Below are 27,987 nucleotides of genomic sequence, written 5' to 3'. Positions count from 1 at the left end.
CGCTCAGTTTCTGTAAATGACTTTATTACTTGTTTTGCATGTTCTGGTCTTATGGCTTTCACTGTAAGGTATTTTCATATTTTGAGTTTGTTGTTGCAGGGTAGATTAATGACAACACTGTTCTTGTGAAAACAAACAGATTGTCTTGGCAATATATCGTCTTGCGCTGTCCAAAAGTCCTCTCAATCCAAGACTTTTCTCATGTTTTCCTGCATGTTCCTGCTGGCATTTTGTCCTGTAGTGTCATTTGTGGAGCGATACCAATGGCAACCACTGACATTTGTCACAATACTCTTTCTTTTGTCTTTTCAGCAGATGTAGATATTGACCAAAACACAGTCTAAAAAGCATCACGTATAAGACAGGATTAAAATATGATTAATACTCAATGTTTTAATGTCTATTTCCTCATGATTATTCGCAGGCGAGCTACAGCGCATCTTGCATCCATGTTACTGAATGCTGGATTAATGTTAACAATCTAAGTGGAGCTACTTAAGATTGAAAGATTGAAAGAGGAACTACAGGAAGTAAAGAGACCTTTGACAGAGGCGATAGACGGCGATAAGCAGGTTTACAAATCCTATGCAGTGCTACATTTCTAGAAAAGTTATCTAATCTTGGAAAAAGTCTGGTTAAAAAATTCACATGTTTTTGCTCAGGGAGAGGGAAGCACATCTGAGTCATAAGAACAGCTCTATAAAAGAAAAATGGATAAGTCTCTAAGGCTTTGTGCTTAATAGATCTTCCTGCATATATGCACAACATACAACCTTAAAAAAAACCTGTCATTCGTTTATGCAGTATACTGAATATACACACTACCATTCAAAAGTTTGGATTAAGTATGTTTCTTTTTCTTTTAAAAAAAAGAAATTAATACTTTTATTCAGCAAGGATGCATTAAATTGACCAAAAGTGATAGTAAAAACATTTATAATATCAGAAAAGTTCAAATTAATGAAATTTCTATTCATCAAAGTATCACATTTCCACACAAATATCAAGCACAACTGTTTACAACATTGATAATAGTAATAAATGTTTCTTGAGCATCAAATCCTCATAATAGAATTAGTTCTGAAGGATCATTTGACACTGAAGACTGGAGTAAAGATGCTGAAAATTCAGCTTTGATCACAGGAATAAATTACATTTTACAATATATTCAAATTTTTGACAATACACTTTTAAATTGTAATAATGCAAAAATGTAAATAAATGCAGCCTTGGTGAGCATAAGAGACTTCTTTCAAAAACATCGGAGAAAAAAAAGCCTTCTGCTCCCAAACTTTTGAACGGTAGTGTGTGTATAACCTGTCGTTTCCTATCATTCCCTGAATCCATCTGAATCGCGATCTAATATTGGTTCTGCAACAATCTTCTACCAATAATGACATAATAATTAATCATAAGAAAAAGTCCATAAACTGAAGGATAATGAAAAGCAGAAAAACTTGAAGCCCTTTGTATGCGACCCCAGTCACAGGCTGATGATGTCACAGTTCCCTGTCCCATAATGATGATGATGATGTTCTAGTGCAATTTCAGAATTACCCGGTCGGTCCTTGTGGCCTGTCCTAAAGGCGGTCGGTGTGGAGCTGATGAGGAGGGATCTGGATGTAGGCTGCGGTTGGGGCGCCTCCGACGGACAGCGGGGTGGAGGAGGCGGAGGACGGCCCGGGGGTGCCCGGCGGGTACATGTAGCTCAGGAAGCCTGGCGAAGGGGCGTAGGGGTACTGCTCGAAGGCTGAGGAGGCGTACTGGCTGTAGGCAGTGCTGAAGTCAAGGTAAGGAGTCGTGGTGGAGGAGGAGGAGGAGGTGACCTGTGCCGGCAGAACCAGACTGGGTTGCAGGAAGGCCTGAGGGTAAACATATGGCTGGCTGAGTCTGCAAACAGAAACACAGAGAGAGTGTTAACTATTTAACCAGGGCTTATCGAAATCGCGAAGGCTGTGATTAAATACATGCGCTGTGTGTTTCAGAGTGTGTTCATTTGCACGCGAGCAGCTCATGATCCACCAGTTTGCAGTGTCTCAGAGTGGCTCGATTCACAGTAAATGCTGCTCATCACGATATACTATATGGTATATAGTTACTCAGTGACAAATAAAATATGGACTTCCATAGTGAACTTTTACAGAAAGGTAAAATCTTACAAAAAACAACAACTTTTTTGTTGTTTTATCCTTTAGTTAGCACTTTTAAAACATTTTTATTTTAATGTGCGTGGTGCTTGCCCATGAGTAAGTTGTCCATGTTTTCAATGTTATACAGTAAGGGGCGCTAGTACATCTTCTGAAAGAGTCCAGAATCTCCAAAGAGCATATAAGTTCAAAACTGCCAAACTTTACTGAATGAAACGTCGACCCAGGACGAGAATATGATGTTCAAAAGAACAGCATTTATTTGAAAAAGAAATCTTTTGTAACATTATAATTGTATTTACCATCACGTTTGATTGATTTAATTTCTTTAAAAATATATTACTGTCCCCAAACTTTTGAACAGTAGTGTAATGTAGCTTTAACTTGAATAATCATGTAATATAATCATGTAACTTGAATAATCACTACAGACAGACAGACAGAGAGAGAGAGAGAGAGAGAGAGAGAGAGAGAGAGAGAGAGAGAGAGACCAGAGGCGCAGGCAATGCTAACACCATACCCACGAAACACCCTCAAAAACAAAGAGGAACCCAGAGGGGTCGCAGAGACAGCTCGAAATATAGAAAACCAGCAACATCATCATACACACTCACACATCTGCAGCAGCATACACTTCCTTTCGTACACGCGCATACACACATCTGCAGTGTCATTCGTTGCCGTCCTGGGCTGAAGGATGATTTATAGGGACTGACAGTGGCTTTGTGGAGTAGGCAAATCAACTGAGTCTGCCGTCCTTACTGACCCTATTCATCCTAGCAAATGCTAATTCAGACAGGGAAATAGAGGGATTGAGAGAGACAAGGAAGAGGAGAGAGAGAAACAGAGAGAGAGACAAGGCAAAATAAAGAAGACCAAAGTTGACAAGGGTGTGAGGACTGACAAAGTAGGGCAAACCCATTGCTGCAAATTAACTGAAAATGAGTGTGTCTTTAGCTCTTCCAAAAACTATTGTGCTGCTAGCATAGACAGCTGCCTAATCTTTACTTGACCTTATTAGTTCTTGGAGCCTTTATAAATGAGCTGATTAAAAGAGGTGTGAAATGTACTCAATCTATTTCTTAAATGTTCCATTTTTTTTTAAAATCTTATTGTGAAAGATTCAACAATGCATGTTAATTTTTTTTTTGACCTTGTCATTTTCATTTAAAATATAATAACTCCATGTTCTGTTGAAATGACAGACTTCACACTGGTGACGTATGCCAGACTTCTCCAATCATTAGTTCACCTCAAAATGAAAATTTCCTGATAATTTACTCACCCCAATGCCATCCAAGATGTCCATGTCTTTCTTTCTTCAGTGGAAAAGAAATTAAGTTGAGGAAAACATTTCAGGATTTTTCTCCTCACAATGGACTTCAATGGCAACCAGAATGTTGAAGTTCAAATCAATGCCGTTTCAAAGGGCTCTGAAGTGCTTCAAAGGGCTCTGCACGATCCCAGCTGAGGAATGGGGTCTTATCTGGCGAAACGATCGGCCATTTTCAAAAAAAAAAAAAAAAAAGATATACTTTTTAACCACAGTTGTTCGTCTTGTGCTGGTCTGCGACGCGTCATCACGTTGGAAAGGTCACGAGTCACGTCATCTTTCTAAGTTATTTGTCTGTGTACTCCGGTTCAAAAAGGTAGGGAAGGGCGAAAAATTCCATCTCATTTTCTCTTCCAACTTCAAAATCGTCCGACATCTTTGTTTTAATTTATTATTATTATTTTCTTATTTTTTTTTCGTGACCTTTCCAACATGATGACGTAATACGTGGCGCGTCACAGACCAGCACAAGACGAACAATTGTGGTTAAAAAGTATATAAATCTTTATTTTTTTTTAGAAAATGGCCGATCGTTTCGCCAGATAAGACCCCATTCCTCAGCTGGGATCGTGCAGAGCCCTTTGAAGCACTTCAGAGCCCTTTGAAACGGCATTGATTTGAACTTCAACATTCTGGTTGCCATTGAAGTCCATTGTGTGGAGAAAAATCCTGAAATGTTTTCCACAAAAAAAATAATTTCTTTTCCACTGAAGAAAGAAAGACATGGACATCTTGGATGGCATTGGGGTGAGTAAATTATCAGGACATTTTCATTTTGAGGTGAACTAATCCTTTAAAGGCCCTGATATACTCACTTTTTGTTCTTCGGCAGTCTCGCAGTTTTGTGTGTAACACATTACAAGTAACTCAAGCTACGTAATCAGATTACATTTTTTCCAAGTAACTTGTAAAGTAATATATTTACAACAAAATATCTTATTTACTTTTTCAAATAAGTAACGCAAGTTACTGTGCTTTCCCATGTATTAACTGACAGATCTCCTGTCCTCATGTTGAGAGAAATCGTGAGTAAGTGAATCCATTGTGCGCTGTGTGTAAACATGATGCTATTGTAGTTCTGGACTAAATGTGAGCATTTACTCATCTCACTTCACAAAAAATGATTCAGTATTCCTCAAAATGAATAAAAACAGTGAAATGTAAAATGCAAACCTGTAATAATTAAATGTTAAATTACACAAATATACTTTATGTACTTAATCTCACTTTATTAACCAATGTTATTATGGTTGATCCAAGCAAACGTCACATTTGTGTTTCGCTTTCTTTGTTTTTATTGCTTAAGTAAGAGTGTTGAACTTTCTTCATCTGTGATCAAACTTTGTATAGAACGATCAGTTTGTTTCCCGATTTTGCTTGAAGTGTATTATGACAGTTAGTTCACCCAAAAAAGAAAATTCTGTCATTAATTTCTCACCCTCATGTCGTTCCAAACCCGTAAGACATTCGTTCATCTTCTGAACACAAATGACGATCTTTTTGATGAAATCTGACAGTTTTCTGTCCCTCCATTGACAGCTATGCAACTACCACTTTCCCAGAAAGGTAGTAAAGACATCATTAAAGTAATCCACGTGACTCCAGTGGTTTAACCTCAAATTTATGATGCAAAGCAAGTGACAATTTACAGCTTTATTTACAAAAAAATAATCTCCAACACGAGTTCACGAGAGCACCACGCCACAACTCTCAGATTTCATCAAAATTTGTGTTCAGAAGATGAACGAAGGTCTTACGGGTTTGGAACGGCATGAGGGTGAGAAATTAATGACAGAATTAAATTTTTTGGGTGAACTAACCCTTTAAACCTGCTCAGTCTTAAAATCGACCACAAGCTCATGTTCAGATCTGCCTCCATCCAATCAAACAATGAAACAAGACCCCATTCTACATTCTGCAGTTTTTTTGAGTATTTGAAAACGCTGTGATATAGCTAATTCAATACATTTTAGTAGGTTTGAGTATTTATCTGTAATTTATTTTGGTGGTTCTGTTGATATGGGGATGCAGGAAGCCTTTTTAAAAATGCCTGTGCATGAAAGCGACAAAGAACAGAAGCACAAAGAGAAATGAAAAGAAGCAACATGGAAGGGAGAGCAAATTATGACGACAAAGAGGAAGGACGAATGATCTTGTTTGCCCAGAGCAGAATATCACTTTTAGCAGCCGCAGCTGTTGGGTGGGGGCAAGACAAGAAGAGACAGAGAGACACAGGGGCTTTTAAAGGTCATGTCTTACCAGGCAAACACAGAAACAAACTGTGGAATCACTAAATTACTGACAAATTAGTGAAGGGGGCAATTTGGGCGAGGGCCACCCGTGTCCCGTCACTCTTACTTATGTAACGCTGCTAAAATGAGTGCTTGTGTGACATTTCTGGCATTAATATGCATAATTTGCAAAATAAATAGTATTTATATCTTTCTATCTAGAAAATGGATTAAAATATATTTTATACTTTTATTCATCAGGGAGGCATTAAATTGATTAAGAGTGTCAGAAAAGACATTTATAATGTAACAAAGATTTATATTTCAAATAAATGCTGTTCTTTTGAACACTATTCATCACAGAATCCAGAAAATGTATGTTGGTTTCTACATAAAAATATTAAGCAGCACAACTGTTTTCAACATTGATAATAGCAATAATAATACATGTTTCTTGAGCATTAAATCATCATATCAGAATGATTTCTGAAGGATCATGTGACACTGAAGACTGGAGTAATGATGCTGAAAATTCAGCTTTGATCACAGGAATAAATTACATTTTAAAATACTAATTATAAAATATTACAATAGAAAACAGCTATTTTAAATTGTGATAATATTTCACAGTATTATTATTATTTTTACTATATTTAATCAAATAAATGCAGCCTTGGTGAGCCTAGACTTCTTTCACAAACATTTTAAAAAAATCTTTCAGACCACAAACTTTTGAATGGTTGTGTATGATTAAGTGACAATTAAACCATAAATACAAGATTATCAACAATGTCACATGACTGCTTGCTATTACAGTAGTGTGAATGTCGCCAATTTTTTTTATAAAGGTCAAATGTCAGTGAATGTATCATGCTCTGTCCCAATTCAGCTACTTTTACTACACCCTAAAAGTATGAACTCTTTTTGTGAAGAAAGAGTTTTGAGTGTGTATCACAAGAGTAGACAAGCTTAATTGGGACATACTACTTCGTCATAAAATTGCATCTTTAACGGTCGTTACGCGTATCCTGTCACGTAAACTGGCCTGTCAATCACATTTAACGTCTTCCACATTTCATTTCACTTAATTTCCTACCATATTGGAGAGAAAAGACGCAGCACGTTGATCTGACAGGTTAAATGTTGATTATTAGTCACTCAAACCCCTTTAACCTCTACTTAACCATCGGCCGCGCACATCTGCCATGTTTGTAGTTTTTTAAACACGTTTTACTCATGTTTGTAGTTCTGAACCGAATCCTCCTCCAAAGCGCAATGGGTTGTGGGCAATATTATCCATTAGACTGTCCATAGATCCACAAATCGAAAATCTACCAGAAATAGTAGACAATCCGGGGTCTTCTTTTCAGTCATACTATGTTTTTGGAAATACTTATTTTAATCTCACATACTATTTAGCTTGGATAGTATGGACATGGGACGCAGGGTAAGACTTGGAGCACATGACAAGCCAAAGGTGTAAGAGAGACGTGTGTGTATGTGTATCTCAGATGCTCAAGTAGTTTGATCCTCATTGTGCTAGTTCAGCAGAGCTCCCTAAACCTGCAGACCTCCCACAATGCTGTGTGTTTGCCAACCCCCAACCCCCAACCACAGGGGGTTTGTTAGCAGCACCCTCCACTTCCGTAATCCCCATCTCTAGCACCCTGCCAAAGCCTGCAACCTCAGGATAACCCCAACACCAACACCCTATTCCCCAGACCAAAAACTCCCTCTAATGCCAGCCAACAGATGGCGAGAGTGCCAACCCAGCCATGTACAACTCACTAACTAAGCTAACTGAGTAGTGATGATAACCCAGAGCACGTCTCAAACCTGACAATGGATGCTTTGTTCAGAGCGAATACTCATCAAACATCATCAGACAATCTCATTAACCTTAAAGATATAGTTCAAAAATTAAAATTCATCCTTTACTCGTTTTTTTGTTGTATTTTTGTATAAAAAATTAGTTGTATTGGACAAATGGGATTTAAAAAAAAGTTTCCCTTAAAGCGTTATAAGCCATGGAACAACCTGAGGGTAAGTAAATGATGACAGTATTTTCATTTTTGGGGTGAACTGTCCCTTTAACTCACAATGCAAACAGACCCACAATGGGTATAAGACACCTGTTCAAACCAAAGGTTAACCCATAGACAGTGAGTTTAAAGAGAGACCCCCACAGATATGGACAAGACCCTCGACTAGCATAAAAAAGACAAATAGGCTACACTATGTACACACACTGTTTAAATACGGCACACACTCCTCTTCTGAGTGCTAAATCTCGCTCTGTACACACAGAGGTTGGTTATTTACAAGAGTTACAACTTCATTCCCATCTGAAAAATTCAGGTAGTGATTGAATTGTATTTGCATTTAATTTTACGACTGATACAAGAAAAATTGACTGTCTGTTTACACAACAATAGTCCATGTGTTTTTTTGACACAGTGACCAAATACTTCTTACACTGCAACAATAAGAAACAAACACTATCGCTCAAAAGTTTGTGGTCGGTACGATTTTTTAAATGTTGTTGAAAGAAGTCTCTTATGCTCAGTTCAGTTCAATGTGTCCTTGCTGAATAAAAATATGAATTTCTTTAAATCCTACTGACCCCAAACATTTACACGATATAGATCATTACTAGTGTTATTGTTATTATTTGTATGCTATATTTTCTATAGAAGTTAATAATATCATGCAGCTCTTTCTTTCTCTGTCAATCTCCAAAAAGCACAAAAAAGTAAAAAACATAAAAGTAAAAAAAGTGTCACTAGGAGTAGGTCATTTTTGTGTAGAAAAAGTTAAATCTTGCAGGTTTGGAATGACATGAGTAAATAATGACATTATTTTAAAATGTACTTAGAGGTAAAAATATGATTCAGATGTTTGTGAGAAGTGTGGGTGGGATAGGGAACAAGAAAGATGTGTATAGCTAGAGAGAAAGACAAAGAAAGAGAGAGATGAAGGTTTGTTTTGCATAACACCTGGCAGGTTAGCAGACTTGAGGCAGGTGGTGACCTAACTGACAGACAAACAGGTCAAACAGGATAGGGAAGAGAGACCGAGAGCTGAGAGAGCAAAGGAAAGAGAAACACTGACAGAAAGAAACCAAGAGGGAAACACAGAAACGGGAACAGCTTAAAAAGTGAGAAACCCAGACAGTGTCACTGACAGTGTGAGAGAGAATTTGGAAGAGAGAGAGAGAGAGAGATGAAAATAAACCGCAGAGAGAAAAGCAGCCGGCACTGTAAACACATGACAAATGGTGCACTGACGTTCACAGCTCATGTCCTGAGATCTGAGGTTTACAGGGAGTCAGACGAGCTGAAACGGGATATATGAGCAGAAGAAGCCAGATTAGGAGTAACTGACAGTTTTGGGCTAAATCAAACTGCGGTTTTGACAGGACTATTTCTAAGGGGTCAGGCTAGGATTTCATGTTATTTATGCAGAAACGGTTCTCCCTCAAGCCTGACATTAGCAGAATGAGAAGAAATGCTTACCCATACTGCCTCTGGATCAGGGCTGGATGAACCTGCTGTACTCCAGAAGAGTATCCTGTGACAACAACAGAAAAGCAACATTCAACGACCAGTGTCTTGACAGTTAAAGCGACAATTCATCAAAAAATCATGACAAGTTCAATGTCAGTAGGACTTTCCTTATTTAGTGGAACTAGTCTAGTGAATCTAGTGAAAAAAAGTTGTTTTGGACCCCATTTACTTACAAAATATCAGCTTTTTCAGTACAACGATGGTTTTATTATAGTCAGTCAAGATTCATCTTTCCTTAAACTGCAGATTTTTAATCAAATATGCCATTTTAATCAGATTTAGTGGGTTTTTTGGGTCCTTGTTGGACAGAAAATAAGTGACGATTCTTCAAAATCCACTTTTTGTGTTTCACTGATAAACAGCACACAAGGTTTGGAAAGATGAGTAAATAATTAACTTTTTTTTAGGATAACTATTCCTTTAAGGCCCTGACACACCAAGCTGACAGACGGCCAAAGTCGGGCAGCTGTTGAGTGTCGGCCGGCCCAGTTTGTCATCGTCGAGGGTATTTTTGGGCCGACGTCGGTGAGAGAGAAAACTCTGATTGGCTGTTCAGTTTAGCGAACGAGTCAGTGCACGAGAATAAAAGCGGAAATGATGAAAGCGAATAAAGAAGTCAAGACGGTACAGATCGAAGGCTGTTATAATTTTACATCATGTGACCCTGGACCACAAAACCAGTCACATGGGTCAATTTTTTGAAATTGAGATTTATACATCATCTGAAAGCTGAATAAATAAGCTTTCCATTGATTGGTTTGTTAGGATAGGACAATACCGAGATACAACTATTGAAAATCTGGAATCTGAGGGTGCACACAAATCGACACATTCAGAAAATCCCCTTTAAAGTTGTCCATTTATGTTCGCGATTGTGCTGCATTCACTCACAAAAATAAATGTTTTATATATTTACGGTAGGAAATTTACAAAATATCTTCATGGAACATGATCTTTAGTTAATATCCTAATGATTTTTGGCATAAAAGAAAAATCAATCATTTTGACCCATAGAATGTATTGTTGGCTATTGCCACAAATATACCCGTGCGACTTATGACTGGTTTTGTGATCCAGGGTCACATATCATCTGAGCATTTCAATATTTAGCATAACAACATGAGCCGCCTGGAATGAAGAAAATCAGCATGACTGATATTCAAAATTACGCTTTCTTAACGGTTTGTAAATCTTCAGTCCTAGTTTTGGTGTGTTACGGCCTTTACAAGAATGTTCCAGATTTGAAACTAAGCTCTTTCATGGCATACTGTCGATTACAGAAAATACTTTCACCTCATTCTTCAGTTTGTAAAAATGAACAAACATGGTTTGTAGAGTAAAGCACTTATAATGGAAGTTTATGGGACAAGACATTGCAAGGCATGTTAAAATACACAATTTAAAAAAAACAAAAAAAACATAGAAATAAGACCTAATCATTGTTTGTGTTAACATGAAGTTAATAATATTGAAGTTAATCTCAAAATATGTCATGACCACATAAAAACACAAGGACACCAGAAAGGGGTTGTTATGAAAAACATAACCAGAGATTCATCTGCCTACAACAGTATCCCACCACTTAAAAGAAGATTTATTGGCCACAGAGAAATGCAAAGTTGGAGGTTAAACATACAGATAGACATGCTGAGTTAAAGCTGAAATTAGTTTTACTGTTTGGCCGATAAGTGTCAGAAACAGGACTTTTATTTTGACAGCGCCAGAGCACAGACATACAAGAGCTTACTTTCTGCATCTTTATTAGTTTACTTTCTTTAATACTTATGTCTTATATTATAAGACTTTTTTATATTCATTCCTTTTTTTATTTATTTCTAAATTCATTAAATATTATGGCATTAAATACATTTCAGTGCAGCATGTGTTACTTTAAACTACATGATATCATATCAGCCATCGGCCACCCTGCTCTCTAAGATATCAGCATTGGCCATAAAAAACAACAACATTGTTTGACCATTAATAATAAGTACTATAACAAAAATACAAGCTGCATATTTCTGCTTTAAACACCTCTGAAATGTCTTGCCCCATAGACTCGCATTGTAAGTCCTTTACTGTACACATGCTTTTGTTGTTTAAGTCGCTGTGTCGATAGAGCTTCACATCTTGAACCCAGAACACTAAAGACATCTTGGCAGTGAATTAAGGTTAATGTCTGTTAAACAGAAGAAATTGAATGGAATTAATTCACTATCCTCTCTGGAAATTTGTCCTTAGAGTCATTCATTGTCAAATTTGACATTCATGATGCATGTTTGTAATTCTGCGTCCTCCACAAACACACACTCCTTAGGCTTTAATTGGCACTCATTCTCTCCATTCACCCAATATGCACTTTTGTTTTTTTCTTTCTGTTTTTCCTCTCTTCCTGTCTGCACGCTCTCATGAAGTCGCTCATGTGAAAAACTCCAGGCTGTCTGTTCTCCAGCGTAACAGTGTATCTGCCCGGACACAGATCAGAAACATCTCTCGCCTGGATGGCCATTCAACACACACACACACACACACACACACACACACACACACACACACACACACACACACACACACACACACACACACACACACACACACACACACACACACACACACACACGGCTCAACAGTCTCTTCACACAGCACTGCAGCACTTGCATAAACACACTTTAGGATTTACACAAACCTTATGGTGAATATAATTCAACTTGTGTTTCTCTATGTCTATCAAAAAAAATCTCTGTCCATTAAACATGGGCCAATGACTTGACTTAGGCTACATTTTGTGTCTGGACTGATGTTATTAAAAAATACATTAAAAATGCAATCCACACAGAACATGGCTTGAATATACCTTTCTAAGTTTCCAGCCAGTATCCGCAGTTTTGATCATTTTCACAAAACTTTCATGGCACCGATAATATTTGTTTTGTATGAATATCTGAACATACAACATATCAAAAGAAAGAACAGAGCCATTAGGTAATGTTAGGCAGTTTTGATTTAAATGCTTCTACATCGTTTGTTTCTGCTTCTTCTTCACTTACTTTTGGATCCGGAGATTCTCTGAGAAGATGTGTAATAGCGCCTCCTACCGTACAACAGTGAAAACATGGATTGCCGAAGAATTCCATCAATGGCCAGGAAAAGTTTAGGAATTGAATTTTATTTCAACAATTTTTGCGGAGCTTAAAGTCAGAATTGTCTAGGTGGTGTAAAAGGCTTTGCCACCAGTAGCTTGGCATAAGTTTTGAAAATAATTGTTAAAGCAGATTTGTTTTTTTTAATATTTTTTATAATAAAAAAAAAATCGGTCAAAACAAAGTATACTCAACATAAGAGTTGAATAAAACGTAAACAATTAAAAAGCGTTTCCTTTAAAGGTGCTGTATGTAACTTTTTCACTCTACTAAAGCATAAAAATACCATGATATGTTTGCATATATTGAGGAAACATGCTGAGTTCACATACTCGTTTCTCTGAAAAACACTTCTACAGCCAGTTATTTTACTTTGAAATGTGTTTGTCTTTGTTTCGGTTCGTTTCCAATTTGCCATTTTTCATTGTCCATTGCGCCTGTTCCTGTTGCGTTTGCTCAAACTGGCAACCCGTGTGAGCGTCCAGTCTGAGGAGCAGGCGGCAGGAGAAACGACTGCAGTACCTATTTTGACCACTAGTTGTCATTCTTACAGACTGCACCTTTAAATAGAAGCAAAGCTGAAATAAAATAAATTATAAATATTAGATGAAAAAATGTAACTTAAAGAACGTAACCAAAATTTTAAATAATATAAGTATTATCATTGACCTTTATACAAAAAAAGTGCATGAACAATGTTTCCCAGAATAACATATTAGTCTGAAAAGAAAAGGAAAAAACCGGTACGTGACAACGGTCACAACGGCAGAGCGAGAGACCGAGCGATACAGGACTGCCGTTTCAGACATGTTGGGATGAGAACAAGAGCAGAGGCCCAAATATCCTCTGTTCCTGTGTGAATACAGTGTGTTAGGACAGGTGTATGTGCTTTAAGTTCTCTTGACAATACCCTTCCTCTTTTCAGACATATTAGCCAGAGAAATGCAAAGTTGGAGGTTAAACGTACAGATAGACATGCTGAGTTAAACATATCACTTTCTGCCAACACGTTCACACACATGCATAGATGCAAATGTAGGATGGCAGTAAATTCTCGACAGGCTTAACCCGTCAAACAAACTGTTAAAATAAGTGTGAGTTTGAGTTTGTGTGAATCTGTGCTTGTGTGTGTGTGTGTGTGTGTGTAGTATATTTGTGCAGAGTAAAAACACCATCATGATTCTGAGGGCATGTTATGATGAAAACATACATCAGAGTCAACAGGAAAAAGCTGCAACAATTTCTCTACCGTATAAGGGAAGAAGAACTTCAAACAACTTTAGAATTCATTTCTTAAAGGGGTAGTGTATCATTTCTTATACAGCAGAATAGAATAAATCACTTTCAAAACAGTGAAATGTTAATTACAGACCCTTTCCAAAAAATTGGAATATCATGGAAAAGTTTATTTATTTCCATAATTCCATTCAAAACGTTAAACTTCCATAGATTATAGATTCAGGGCCCACAACTTAAACGATTTCAAGTATTTAGTTGTTTATTTGTACATAATTTGGGCTTCCAGCTCATAAAACCCACGAAAACAGGATTTCAAAAAAATAGAATATTACATGAAATCACACAGTAATTACACAGTGATACCATGGTCATTGAACCAGGTTTTTGTTATTTTGGCAGTGTGGACAGGTGCAAATCCTGCTGGAAAATGAAGGAAGCATGAAGTGCTCTGAAAATGTCCTGGTAGACGGAAAACCAGTTTGAAAACAGGCATTATTTTTGCATTATTGTGATGCATAAATAACACCGCTCACCTTTAAAAGTGACAGAGCAATTATAGTTAACTAGAGTATTTAAAAGATAATTACCGTCATTTGAAGAAGTTTAAGGCTTATGTCTGGTATTTACCTGTCAGTGGGCTGCGTGGTTTGGCCCCGATGTACGCCAGGTTGACATTAGCTTTGCGGCCATCAATAATAGGGTTGGGATCTTTACAAGCTCTCTCGGCTGCACTTTTATCTATCATCGTGACCTGAAAAAGAAAAGAGAAATTTAAAATACAGACACAAATTTATTAGGGGTGTAACGATACCCTCATGTCACGATTCGATACATATCACGATACTGAACTCACGGTACGATATTATTGCGATACTCCAAGACACATGGTAAAATGTTAACAAAAAATGTACTGTTGATTAAAATGCTAAATTTGGTATTACATTGTGGGTGTAAATGAATAGGCTTGGACTTGGGGCTGGTAACCCAATGCACAGGACAGTGGTGACACCAGCATATTCATGATTCTGAAGCTGAAAATATTGAATTATTTTAGACTAATATGTTTGCACTCTTTCACTGACTAGATATATTTCAAATGTAGGCCACTTTTACTAGTAACAGAAGATATTTGGCATTATCAGGACCCACAAATATTCCCCCACTGCATTATTATTCATTATATTCAACATTATATATAGTAGATTAATGTAGTACTGACACTAAAACTCTAAAAACTTTTCTCACACAGTAATTTTTATTTTTGGTAATCTATACACAATATATATTGTCACTATCCACGATACATATTGTTGCATTTTTGTATTGTAATATATTGTTACATTCCTAAAGTTTATGACTGAGTGCAATTTATTGGCCACGCTATTTGATTTGATATTTAAAGGAGTCATTAACTTTCTTTTTTCCTAATATTTAATCATTCTTTGACCGTTTTCTGAGCCTTAGAATTACTCAATCCATTTTTGGTCACTGTGCCTTTAAGAAACACATCCTTCACATGTGAAATCACTAACAGCACCAAGCAAATATCATGTCTGTTATGTTCAATATATTCGTTTCATTTTAAATTCAGAACAATTTGATTTTGCAGTTTAATCTCCATAAATCCGTTTTTGAACTAGAGAGGAAATGTTGAAGTCTTAAATGTTTTAAAAGATTAAACTCTTTTATTTCAAAAGATCAAGGCCGATTTGAGTCCTCTTTTGAGTGTTCTTGCACTTGAATGGACAAAAAACTCTCAAAATTATGTCAAAATGCCGGTTTTTGGCAAGTTTTTTTTACTTTGATGTCAGCGCACCTGAGGAGATCATCGGATGGGTGTCAGATCCGGGTCATGTGCATTAGCTCTTAAAGTGACAGCAGCCTAATAAACCTGCTGCAGTCCATGTCATTAATGTTCATCAAAGAACAAAAGAAAAGTAGAAAATCACTCACTGCTCTTTACTGAAAAACTTTTGCAGCTTTAATAATGATTAATATATATTTAATATATACAGTGAAGACTATGTAGTGTTATTTTACATTTGATTACTTTAGTAAATTTCTGTAGAATTTCTTACCTGAATACTGTCAGACATACCTGAAAATCTTAAAGAAATGTTTATTTCATTTGTATCTTTGTTCTAGTGTATTTATTTGCACTTTACTGGTATGTAAAATGTTGGCTTCATCAACAACCTTATTTATTAAAATACGTAAAGGAAAGATACTTATGTAAAGGTTACATGGGTTAAAAACAATGAAAACAAAAACGATATTTTTAGAATTTACCAACTTTATGTTGTTTCTACATTAATTTGGAGATTCAATGTGTGTATTATGTGTTACAATATAAAAATACATTGCAAGTTTTAATGTTAGGTGCAATTAATTGTAGGCTAATTATTTACAGACTAATTTGATTAATTATTTAATCATTTATAATCAATTGACAGCATTTTAATATATATTTGAAGTGGATCAAAACTATATATATATATATATGTATATACAGTGAGGAAAATAAGTATTTGAACACCCTGCTATTTTGCAAGTTCTCCCACTTAGAAATCATGGAGGGGTCTGAAATTGTCATCGTAGGTGCATGTCCACTGTGAGAGACATAATCTAAATAAAAAAAATCCAGAAATCACAATGTATGATTTTTTAACTATTTATTTGTATGATACAGCTGCAAATAAGTATTTGAACACCTGAGAAAATCAATGTTAATATTTGGTACAGTAGCCTTTGTTTGCAATTACAGAGGTCAAACGTTTCCTGTAGTTTTTCACCAGGTTTGCACACACTGCAGGAGGGATTTTGGCCCACTCCTCCACACAGATCTTCTCTAGATCAGTCAGGTTTCTGGGCTGTCGCTGAGAAACACGGAGTTTGAGCTCCCTCCAAAGATTCTCTATTGGGTTTAGGTCTGGAGACTGGTTAGGCCACGCCAGAACCTTTATGCTTCTTACAGAGCCACTCCTTGGTTATCCTGGTTGTGTGCTTCGGGTCATTGTCATGTTGGAAGACCCAGCCTCGACCCATCTTCAATGCTCTAACTGAGGGAAGGAGGTTGTTCCCCAAAATCTCGCAATACATGGCCCCGGTCATCCTCTCCTTAATACAGTGCAGTCGCCCTGTCCCATGTGCAGAAAAACACCCCCAAAGCATGATGCTACCACCCCCATGCTTCACAGTAGGGATGGTGTTCTTGGGATGGTACTCATCATTCTTCTTCCTCCAAACACGGTTAGTGGAATTATGACCAAAAGGTTCTATTTTGGTCTCATCTGACCACATGACTTTCTCCCATGACTCCTCTGGATCATCCAAATGGTCATTGGCAAACTTAAGACGGGCCTTGACATGTGCTGGTTTAAGCAGGGGAACCTTCCATGCCATGCATGATTTCAAACCATGACGTCTTAGTGTATTACCAACAGTAACCTTGGAAACGGTGGTCCCAGCTCTTTTCAGGTCATTGACCAGCTCCTCCCGTGTAGTTCTGGGCTGATTTCTCACCTTTCTTAGGATCATTGAGACCCCACGAGGTGAGATCTTGCATGGAGCCCCAGTCCGAGGGAGATTGACAGTCATGTTTAGCTTCTTCCATTTTCTAATGATTGCTCCAACAGTGGACCTTTTTTCACCAAGCTGCTTGGCAATTTCCCCGTAGCCCTTTCCAGCCTTGTGGAGGTGTACAATTTTGTCTCTAGTGTCTTTGGACAGCTCTTTGGTCTTGGCCATGTTAGTAGTTGGATTCTTACTGATTGTATGGGGTGGACAGGTGTCTTTATGCAGCTAACGACCTCAAACAGGTGCATCTAATTTAGGATAATAAATGGAGTGGAGGTGGACATTTTAAAGGCAGACTAACAGGCCTTTGAGGGTCAGAATTCTAGCTGATAGACAGGTGTTCAAATACTTATTTGCAGCTGTATCATACAAATAAATAGTTAAAAAATCATATATTGTGATTTCTGGATATTTTTTTTTAGATTATGTCTCTCACAGTGGACATGCACCTACGATGACAATTTCAGACCCCTCCATGATTTCCAAGTGGGAGAACTTGCAAAATAGCAGGGTGTTCAAATACTTATTTTCCTCACTGTATATATATAAACATATATACATATACTTTATATATATATATATATATATATATATATATATATATATATGTATATATATATACTTTTTTGATATATATATATATAAACACACACACATATATATATATATATATATATATATATATATACATATACTTTTTTGATATATATATATAGCCTAATTGTTTTTCAAAATGAAAAAAAGAAATGTAATTATTTTGCATATGTTTTTATTTTCCATTGTCTCACTGTTATTTCTTCCTACATTTTTAAACCCACTTATAAACCCTCATAAATTCAGCCCAAATAGCCTTAATAACATCTTATGTCATCCTTAAACTTTAATAAGTATCCTTAAGCTACAAGTATTGTGATAAAGGAATACTTATTGTAACAGTGAAACATGCATTGTCTGTTAAGCTGCTTTGTGTTGTGAAAAGAGCTATACAAATAAACTTGAACAGAATTAAAAGAAAGAATAACCTCTTTGAAATGATTTCATAGAACTATATGCAAAAATAAACTGACATGATTAACCAATATTGAGTCCAGTGCAGTTCATCTTATCAGCTGATCAAAAATACTGTTTATTCTTCTACTGTCTATTGCGGTCTATTTTTTATTGGCTCTTATAAACCACATTTAACTCTTTGCAGAATTCATCTTAAAAGTACAAGCATGTTATTAATACCAAGTCAGTTTGCCTAAGTAGAAAATGTCTATGGGTGTTTTAGTGAGGCGGTTGAGCAGCCTCAACTGCTGACTTGTTTTCACAGCTCGGGTCTCTGTGACAAATGCTCTTCCAGCAGGCTGCAATATTAGGTTTGAGCTGCTACACACACACACACACACACACACACACACACACACACACACACACACACACACATGCACGCCCCACCCTGTGGAGACCCAGTGGCAGCTGTGTTCCCCAGGGCTGGTGGAACTAGAAATACAGCCAGAGCAGTAGCGGAGCGGTTAGGAAGAGAATTCGTGGGATCTGGTTTCTGTCAGGTAAACACCAGAGTGTACGCTTCATTTCTGTAGTGCCCTTGTGTGGAGAGCGTCTCAGACTGAACACGAACAAAACAAGCACACACACACACTCATAGCTGCCACCATATTATTATCTCAGTAGTCACAAAACGCGGCTAGCAAATGAGGCGACAAGCCTCAGTGATCGTGTTGGGAAAACATTAGGGTTGTGTTGTAATCTTCTGGGAACTCTTCTGGTAACCCTCCCTCGTTTTTTCTTATTCCAGAACACAGCTTTTAAGACAAGGCCTCCCACACAGGGAGTGTATCAGCCAGCATATTAAAGACTATCATTCACGACAAAGCCACCAGATATTTATCGCTCACTCTCATATAGTCTCTTTATTTCCTTCCCTTTCTCACACTCACACCCTTGGTTTATCTAATGTGCATGTTTACACCTTCGCAGATGACGTGCAAAAAAAAAAAAAAAAAAAAAAAAAAAAAAAGAAGCATGAAGTGAAACTGTGCGGCCTTATCTGTGCTTTCCAACTGCTTTTGAAGGCAAACCACGATACAGTTCTGTGCCAGTGAACACAGACGCTCTAGTAGAGAAATGGAGAAAGAGATCTATATGAGCGAAACTCACGAAACCCGTGCAGATCATATTCACAAAACAAAAGAAAAAAATTAAGAAATTACATTTTACTTTTATCAAATGTAGAAGACAGGTCCAAAAAGGTTTTTGCATTATATTAAAAAAAAAAAATTGTAAAGAAAAATAACTTGTTCTAATCACTTTAATGTAAAACATTTAGATAATTATGTTTTTAAATAAAATAATAAAATTTGCATCCTAGTAGAGTTTGTTGTGCTGATTTTGATGTAAAAGTATTAAACAAATTAGTGATTTGATAATGTACCAAGGTGTTCTTTTAAGATATTCCATATCAAACCATGTATTGCATTACTTTATTATATTACATTGCATGGTATGTTATACCATCATGGTATTATATTACACCAAAAACATCAATTTACCATGTTACTGCCATAAATAATACATTTTTAAAGGTCCATTGAAGTCCCTTTAAATGCGTAGTGTTATTCAATGTGTTTATGTAATTTCCACTGAAACAGGAAGACAGGGCGGGTCATATTGAACAGCTCCTCCCCTTTTTAAAAATAGCCAATAGTGTTTCGTTTAAATATCACACCTCGGGCAGAGCCGTTGAGCTCGGTAAAGCCGCAGTTTCCTCCTAATCTCTAACCGATCCGCTCTGTGCTTATCGTGTCTCTGGACCGGAGCAGTGGCGGTTTGCGTGGTGAAACCAGACTTCATTGACTTCGCCCCAATGGGAAGCATATTTACACTATCTAAATCGTTTCCCCTATATAGTGCACTATATGCCATTCACTTTAGTAAATGTGTGAACAAGTGACAGATTTCAGTCCAGCTTCGGCGTCTATTTATAATGTAGGGGCGGAGCTTTAGATTCTCGAAAGCATTTGATTGGACAGTAAATCTGATTAGAAGCTGAAGTGCAGAGTGATGTCATCAAAATCATTGACCCATATTGGAGGAAGTGAGACTGTAAGTTTTGGATGCTTATATCTTCTAAATGCAAATTTTGTGATTGTTTTGGAGCACACTAGCTTATAGATAACTGTAAGACTAACATATTCACACTAAAAGCCAAAAAACTTACATTTTGGTTTCATGGGGACTTTAAGGCTTGCATATATGCAAAGAGATACAGTGAAAGAAAATAATGCAATGACAGGGAAAGCCACTCATTTGATGTTATAAATGCAGTCAGATGTGCTTGGCTGAACAAACGGTCATTAGGGCCGTTCCTCTGGGCCCCTCATAATAACCTCCATATTAAGTGAGCAGAGGTTGGCTTTGCAGCATATCACAGCAGATAAACCCTTGGACCGGACTATGCTTTCCACTTACAAAGCTTAAAAGAAGTATTTGAAAGGGGCCACTTGACAGAAATCTGAGACCCTGCTCTCAAACTTCATCCAAGACGCTAAGAAGATAATTGATGACATGCTTTTTTAGAAATAATCCACTTATGGTCCCACATGTGACTCTCAACATCACACCCACACACACTTGTGGAGCAATGCAATGTAAGAACATATTGTGCCCCCGAAAAGCTCTCAATATCTAAGGATTACATTTAAGATCCTTCAGCAGCACCAAATCGGACTAGGTGGAAAAACATTTAGGCCTATTAAAAAGGGCTCATTCTAAGCCTACAAATCATCATTTGTTACTAGGATATGCTTCACGGCAATTTAGAGCCATGTTGGAGCTCAAACACGCAGTTCATTGAGCTGCTGATGGAGTTTTTACTGTAGATCTACGCTGGCTTTTGTTTCCTCAGAACTGTAACAAAAGACATGCGCCAACGGCACACGACGGTTGCATTGTCACCAAGAGACCGCACGCGCACGAGCGTGTCGTTCTAGTGAAGTTAATACATTTCGGTGAATCGGTTCTTTTGGACAGTTCGTTTCAAAGAGCCGGTTAAAAGAACGCATTCAGCGATTTTTCAATGTTATAACATGGTCCGTTTTTTTTGTTTTTTTTCACATGAAATTTAGCAATTGAAAGCAACTCTATTTTGTAGTGTGTTGATAAAAAGCTCACTTCTCAGTTGTCTACGTTGAACAATCCGACTCTAAAGAACAATTGATTCAAGAATCGGTCCACAACAACCGCTCAAGCACAACTGCGGTCCACAACAGCTCAAAGTCGCGTTTATTCCTATCAAATGTGTTTTATAAATTTCCACGACAATCCATAACACGGCCACTATAGTGCACATAGCCTAGTTAAACGTTGCGCAGAGTAAAATTTGAACGGACTGAGTAAAACCCAACAAAGGCAAAGTGTTGTTCTTCGCGTTAATTTGACAAGCTGTTGAGAGTTAGCTATAGACTATACAGCAACTACAACTGATATAAGACATATGTACTTACAAAGCCATATCCTCTGGATTTCCCCGTTTGTCGGTCCGTTATTACCACGGCTTCATCGATGTCGCCGAAAGTCTCGAAGTATTTGCGGAGCGACGCGTCCGTGGTGTGATACGGCAGACCGCCGACGAAGATTTTGGTGAAAGTCGTGTCTTTCTGAATACTGGGATACATCGTTTCCAACGTCCCATTCACGAACTGATGTAAAAGCATTGGGGCGCGAAATTCAGTGCAGTGTAGATACGAAACGCGCGGGTTATAAATAAATATAAATAAACATAAATAACGAACGCTTCTTCTGCTACTCTAACAATGTTCGCGAAGGCAGCGAGGTAGATAGTCCTTTGGCTTGGAAAAAACAACTGTGGCTCCCGTTGCTTTCCGTCATGTGCCAAACTACTTCACTAGTCCATGAGCGGAGAAACAATGAGGGCTAGCGGGCGGCAGGTGACTGACGGACTGACGCTCGCTCGCTCGCTCGTTCGTGCCGCTCAACTACAGTAACACACTCACACACACACCTTCCTGCCTCCACATCCAATGCGATGCTAGTCAAGCACCCCTCCTATTCCTGACGCTCACAGACCCTTCCTCTGCCTCACCTTGTTTCCAAACTGCACCTGCCTTTGTTCTGAGCCTCTGCAGAAACTGTGGCTTTGAGTCTTCCGTGTGGTTTTGATGACTGACTGCTGTATTCTCTATACTTGAGTTTGCAATGAATATTAGGGGTTTTGTTGTTTTTTTACAACCTGGTGCATTAGTATTTCTTTATGCAATTGCCAACACAACATATTTATCCATTGAGATACCCATGTAATGACCACTGAAAGTCAATGTATTGTTTCCGAGCATTAGGTCTCCATGTGTTTGAAATGGTTGATGTTATTATCTGGGTACATTGATGGCAGTGCATGGGGTCCAAAAGTCTGAGACCAGAAAGTCTGCAATTGAAAATCTTATTCCTGAAACTTAAATCTTTAAATGAAAATAATTCTTTAGTATTCTGCTAAAAAGAAAAACGAGGAAAAATTATAACAAAATTGTATGTCAGATTCAGATTAGAAGTATATTTTGCATTGTTGTAGATGCAATTAAAAGAATTAAAAAGAATTAAAAGAATATTTAAATATATAGAAAATTTACTAGAAACAACAAAAGCAAAACATTTTTTTGCATCATTTATTAAAAAGGCTGTTTGCTCTCAAAAAACATTTAGGCCTAAATTTACGATTTATGCATTTGGATTGCATACAAAATTGCAATCTATTTGAAAAACTTATCATAAACAAACTAATAAACTTAATGTGATGCATATTTATCAGTAAAATAGGTAAGATTTCTGCACTCAAAAAAGTAATGGCATAGTTTAATATGAACTATTTGTGTCAATTTGATTTTATTTAAATAATCATCTTTTCAAAATCCATGTTTTTCAAATTGCTTTGAATCAGCATAAATCTGTTCATTGTGAAAACACTAACATTTATTCAGTTATAAAGTATGAAAAGAGCCAACATGATTACCTGCCTCATCCACAGACTTAAAATGGAAGAAAAAACAAGGCTTACACTTTTCATTTTCTACTAACTATAAGTAACTTGTCAACTGCGTCAACCATCTCTTATTAGATTATTAGTATAATGTAGTAGACTGATATATATATATATATATATATATATATATATATATATATATATATATATGTATACACATACATACATACATAGGCTTATATAATAAATTTTTGGGGGGTTTTGCACACTTTTGTTTGTCCCAGGGATATATGTGCTGTTCCTTAATCTACTATAGGTGACAATTTCATATGATGCTTGATGAAGGGGTCGCTCGGCATCAAAGAACTCAACACCAATCTGCCAGTCACTCACATACTGTCATTTACATTTACAGTGCAGCCTTATGTGGGAACATTGACACCCCTGACGCTGGTCACAGGAACCACAGGAACTACAGCTCTGGCCTGAAGGCTAGTGGAGGAAACGTTTCTCACGCCTGCAGCCAGCAAGTCTGAAGGGGAGAGTGATGAAAGAAAAAGAAAACGTTTGAAGACAGTTGCAGGAAGGACAGATATGAGACATTAGAAGAATCCTTTTTTACTAACCAGTCACATTTTTGCATTCAGCATCTGTATATGCATACATTCTTGTGATATCAGGAAGACATTTTTCTTAGTGACTAAAAAAAAAGTGTTAAATGTGTTGCGGTTTTTTGGGGGGGCGTATTTGCAATTTGGATTCCTTTTTTCTTTTAGACAAAACTGTTATTTTTTTATTATTTATATGATATTATAGTATTTCTTAATGTTTTGAATTAAATATATTTAATCTTCAGTTTTATGAAATGTAATTTTAATTAAGTTAAGTTTTAGTAATTTAGCTTTTAGTTTAGTTTTAATTTAGCTAAAATTAGTAATTTTAGTTTTCTAAAAATATTTAGCTAGTTTTTGCAGTTTTAGTTTTATGTCACTTTTGCTGAAACGGAAAATTTCTGTTTCTGACTTTCTATGTTTTTCATCTAATATTTATATTTAATTTTATTTCAGCTTTATTTCAATTAACATGCTTTTTAAATAGTTTTAGTATTAACAATAGCCACACTGCAAAACAATTTGGGTTTCTTTCACAATTTCATGTCCAATGTCCAATCCGGGTTTTTGATCAAAACCAGCTGAGATTCACAGATTTAATTAATATATATATATTTTTTTTAAAAGCCAAAAAGGATACCTGTGTCATCATTTACTCATGTCATTTTAAACCTGTGTGATTTTGTTTCTTTGTAGAGCACAAAATTAGATATTTGAAAAATGTTGTTTTGGTCCCCATTTTTAGGGCAAACCAACCTTTATAATATCTCATATATGATTGGAAAGAAACCAATCATACAGGTTTAGAGTGAGTAAATGATGACAGAGTTTTCATTTTTGGGTGAACTATCCCTTTGATATGCAGCATTTAATGTACTTTTTGTGTACTTTTGCCTCGCCTGCCCACTATACATCAGATTAAACTTCACGCACAATGCCAAGTGCCAGTGTCCAACACATCTACCACTCTAATATACCACAGCAACAATGGTGCAAGTCACAGCGAGGCGCAGACAGGCTCCGCAGTATTGTGCTGAATTCAGCTCCTCTCTCTTGACTAAGCAACTGTGTCTTACAATCCAGTTGTTTTGAAGACAGACAGGATGGCAAGTAAACATCTTGAGAGGTTCTATGCCCAGTATACAGTAAGGCTTCTGACAAATATGCTGAGAATAGCGAGACGTAGGAGTGACTTTATTGGCACGTCTTTGCTGAGTATTAAGGCTTTGGTGTTAGAACATTGATCGAGATCTCACACCCTCTCCAGCCTCAAAGACTGACGTGCAGATGTTCACACCTCTGAAACCTGAAAGGAATTGAAAGACCCTTTGTCTGCAGACAAATGCCTCTCTCCGATGACTTTAACCCCCAACTCAATAATACTCCACCTTCATATTTACAGGACTGTAGATTTTGATATAGTGGTTAGTAAGTGTTATGACTCAAAGTTTTAGCATCAATCTTGGAGTACAAAGGTAAAGTAACACTTACAAGTTCTAAAATGAAATTGAGCTACAGTAAGTCAGACAGTGGGTGACTGTGGAGAGGAGAACACAGTAACTGTTACATTCCTGTGTTGTGTTGTGGACTCTTATGTGGATGGATGTATAGTTTTGTTCCCATTGTTCCTGTGTTCTCAGTTCCTGGTTAGTTTCTGCTTGCTAGTTTCCATAGTTTACTTCGTCTGTTGCCATGGCTACTCTTTGCCTTCGCCTGTCCCTTGTTACCTTGTGAAGTTATTAGCGGAATTTCGGGAGGAGTACAACTATCTAATCTATAAAAAACAGCCTCTTACCACTTCTCGTCGTTAGTTCTTTCAGCATCCCTCCTCCTCCTGTTCTCCTCATTTTGTACCATATTTTGCCTGTGTAATGGGGGGCAATCGGAGCTCGAGTAGAAAATCCTCTCTGACCCCCTCTATAGCAGACAGCAAGCCAAATCTGTTAACCACTTATGCTAAGATTATATGCGCACACAAACTCGTGAAGTGCATTTAGGGTACGTTTACACGACAACAATATGCTTAAAACGGAGAAGTTTTTCCTTTGAGTTTTCCGTGTACAGACGACACCATTGTCAAAACGATCCCCATTCACACGGATCCACGAAAATGACTAAAAACGCTGTATTCTGCTGCCAGGCCAATTAGATGGAGATGAAACACTATAGATTGAACACGTAATACACATGATGTCATCGTCTTCAGAGATTCGTGTTTTTGTTGTTTACATGGAGACCGTTTTCAAAAACTTGAAACCCGTTTTCAAAAGTTTGCGTTTTCCGGCTCCCAAAACGCTGTTGTTGTGTAAACGAATGGCCAAACAAATGGTTTTTAGTTGCAAATGGTGGCGTGTAAACAGCTGTTTCTTCTGTTTTGTGTATGGTGTTGTCCTACATTGATGTTATGTGCGCTTTGTTTAGTTCTGTTTATCTCGTGTTTGGAATCTCCTGTTCGTTACCTGGATTTACATTTGTTGTTTTGTTTTAATAAATCAGTCACTGTATTTGGATCCTCCTCTCTGTCATTTCTGAACTGCCTCATAACAGAACACCAGACCCTGTAAAGATGGATCCAGCAGTCACCCTAATCCGGGACCACATCAGACACTTTCTGGACGATCGCCTTCTTATGCCATGGACTAAATAACCCGTTACAATCTACACTTATCCGTGATGGTCCTCGAGGATCGCTGAGTGAATATAGGAATATTACACCCTTCAGAGATGTGGTTCCCCCTTAACTGTGGTCTCTAGATACGGTGGTCATGGAGTTTGGGCCACCACGGGTCACAGCCGTCATGGTTGTCATGTCAGATCCCTCAGCCGTCATGGCCACTATATCGGAATCCACAAAAGCACGAGGCGGTCGGGATGCGCTGAGACCACCGGACTCTCTGGACCACTGGACTCTGGACCACCGGACATGGATGCGCTGAGACCACCGGACTCTGAACCACCAGACTCTGGACCACCAGACTCTGGACCACCGGACTCTGGACCACCAGACTCTGGACCACCAGACTCTGGACCACTGGACTCTGGACCACCGGACATGGATGCGCTGAGACCACCGGACTCTGAACCACCGGACTCTGGACCACCAGACTCTGGACCACCGGACATGGATGCGCTGAGACCACCGGACTCTGGAAAACCGGACATGGATGCGCTGAGACCACCGTAACGGGACAGGCAGAGAGTTCAGAAACGGCCTTCTTGGCCAACATCCCCACAATGAGGAAGTTCCCAGGCACTGTAACAGGACTTAGGTCAGACAGCTGACGTCATCTGAGGGGCACGAGACCTCATCGTCTAAAAATTAATCAAATAACGTGTATTGTATTAAAGACAAAGACGATGCATGTCTTTACATGCTTGTAAAAAAATGTACAGGCATAAATTTTCTCAGAAGTGATGTGCATCATAGGCCTACACAACTCTCTGTAATATGTAATTAGTAAATAGAAGGTCTTTAAAAATAGTTTTGCAATATGAATAAAAAGTTTTTATGCTTTATGTGATCACGTGATCAACGGTTTACTTTCCATTGCATAATGCAAATAATGATGCAAAAAGAAGCTCCACATTTCCTGCGGATTGTCTCTAAAGCCTGGCATATGAAATATGAAATAATAGTCAGAATTATTTAATGGAACAGTTTATTGAACCTTCAGACAAAATAAAAAAAATTGCATGTTTTTTGTTTTTGTTTTTGAGAATCATAATTGATACACCAGGCTTAAGGCTCATATAGTGAGTATCTGGAGGTCATACATGAGGTAAAAAAACAAAAACAAAAAAACACCTTAATATTATTCAGAGGCCCAAACTGAGCAAAAATACGCAATTTGCTGCAGTTGCTGATTTATATGGTCAAAAGTAAGATGAAATTCAGATAGCTTAGTATTGTAAATCAATGAGATATTTATAACAGTATAGCAGAGTACTTACATAGAGTGCATATACAGTAAATATCAGTTGTCACTATATCTCCCAATAATATGTCTTATTAAGATAATATTTAAATGGTTAGTTTTTTTAACTTTTATCAAAGCTGTAGTTTTTATTGTGGAGGCAAAACATATATGCATTCCAATGATGATTGAGAAATAATAATAATAAAAAATAAAATAAAAAAAATCCTCA

General features: G+C 37.4%; 1 protein-coding gene across 1 annotated transcript; it reads right to left on the bottom strand.

Moving 5' to 3' along the window:
- Nucleotides 1-7: 7 nt before the first annotated feature.
- rbm38 (RNA binding motif protein 38) lies at nt 8-22,365 on the bottom strand. The gene is made up of 4 exons (XM_084098532.1): nt 21,741-22,365; nt 14,284-14,407; nt 9,227-9,281; nt 8-1,890 (listed from the first exon to the last, which is right to left on the bottom strand). The coding sequence occupies exons 1-4, from the start codon at nt 21,948-21,950 to the stop codon at nt 1,581-1,583; spliced, it is 699 nt and encodes a 232-aa protein (XP_083954658.1). The 5' UTR covers nt 21,951-22,365; the 3' UTR covers nt 8-1,580.
- Between the last annotated feature and the right edge of the window lie 5,622 nt (nt 22,366-27,987).

This window comes from Abramis brama, assembly GCF_963993115.1.
Source record: "Abramis brama genome assembly, chromosome: 22".
NCBI lineage: Eukaryota > Metazoa > Chordata > Actinopteri > Cypriniformes > Leuciscidae > Abramis > Abramis brama.
The sequence above is the reverse complement of the archived record's forward strand: the minus strand, read 5'-3'. Positions and strand labels throughout refer to the sequence as shown.

Bases quoted from the DNA above. Each gene is read 5' to 3' on its own strand.
- rbm38 (XM_084098532.1), bottom strand. From the start codon at position 21,950: ATGCTTTTACATCAGTTCGTGAATGGGACGTTGGAAACGATGTATCCC. The intron at 9,282-14,283 runs GTAAATACCAGA...TTGTTGTCACAG, and splicing joins ACCACGCAGCCCACTGACAG to GATACTCTTCTGGAGTACAG. The intron at 1,891-9,226 runs GTAAGCATTTCT...TTCTGTTTGCAG, and splicing joins CTGATCCAGAGGCAGTATGG to ACTCAGCCAGCCATATGTTT.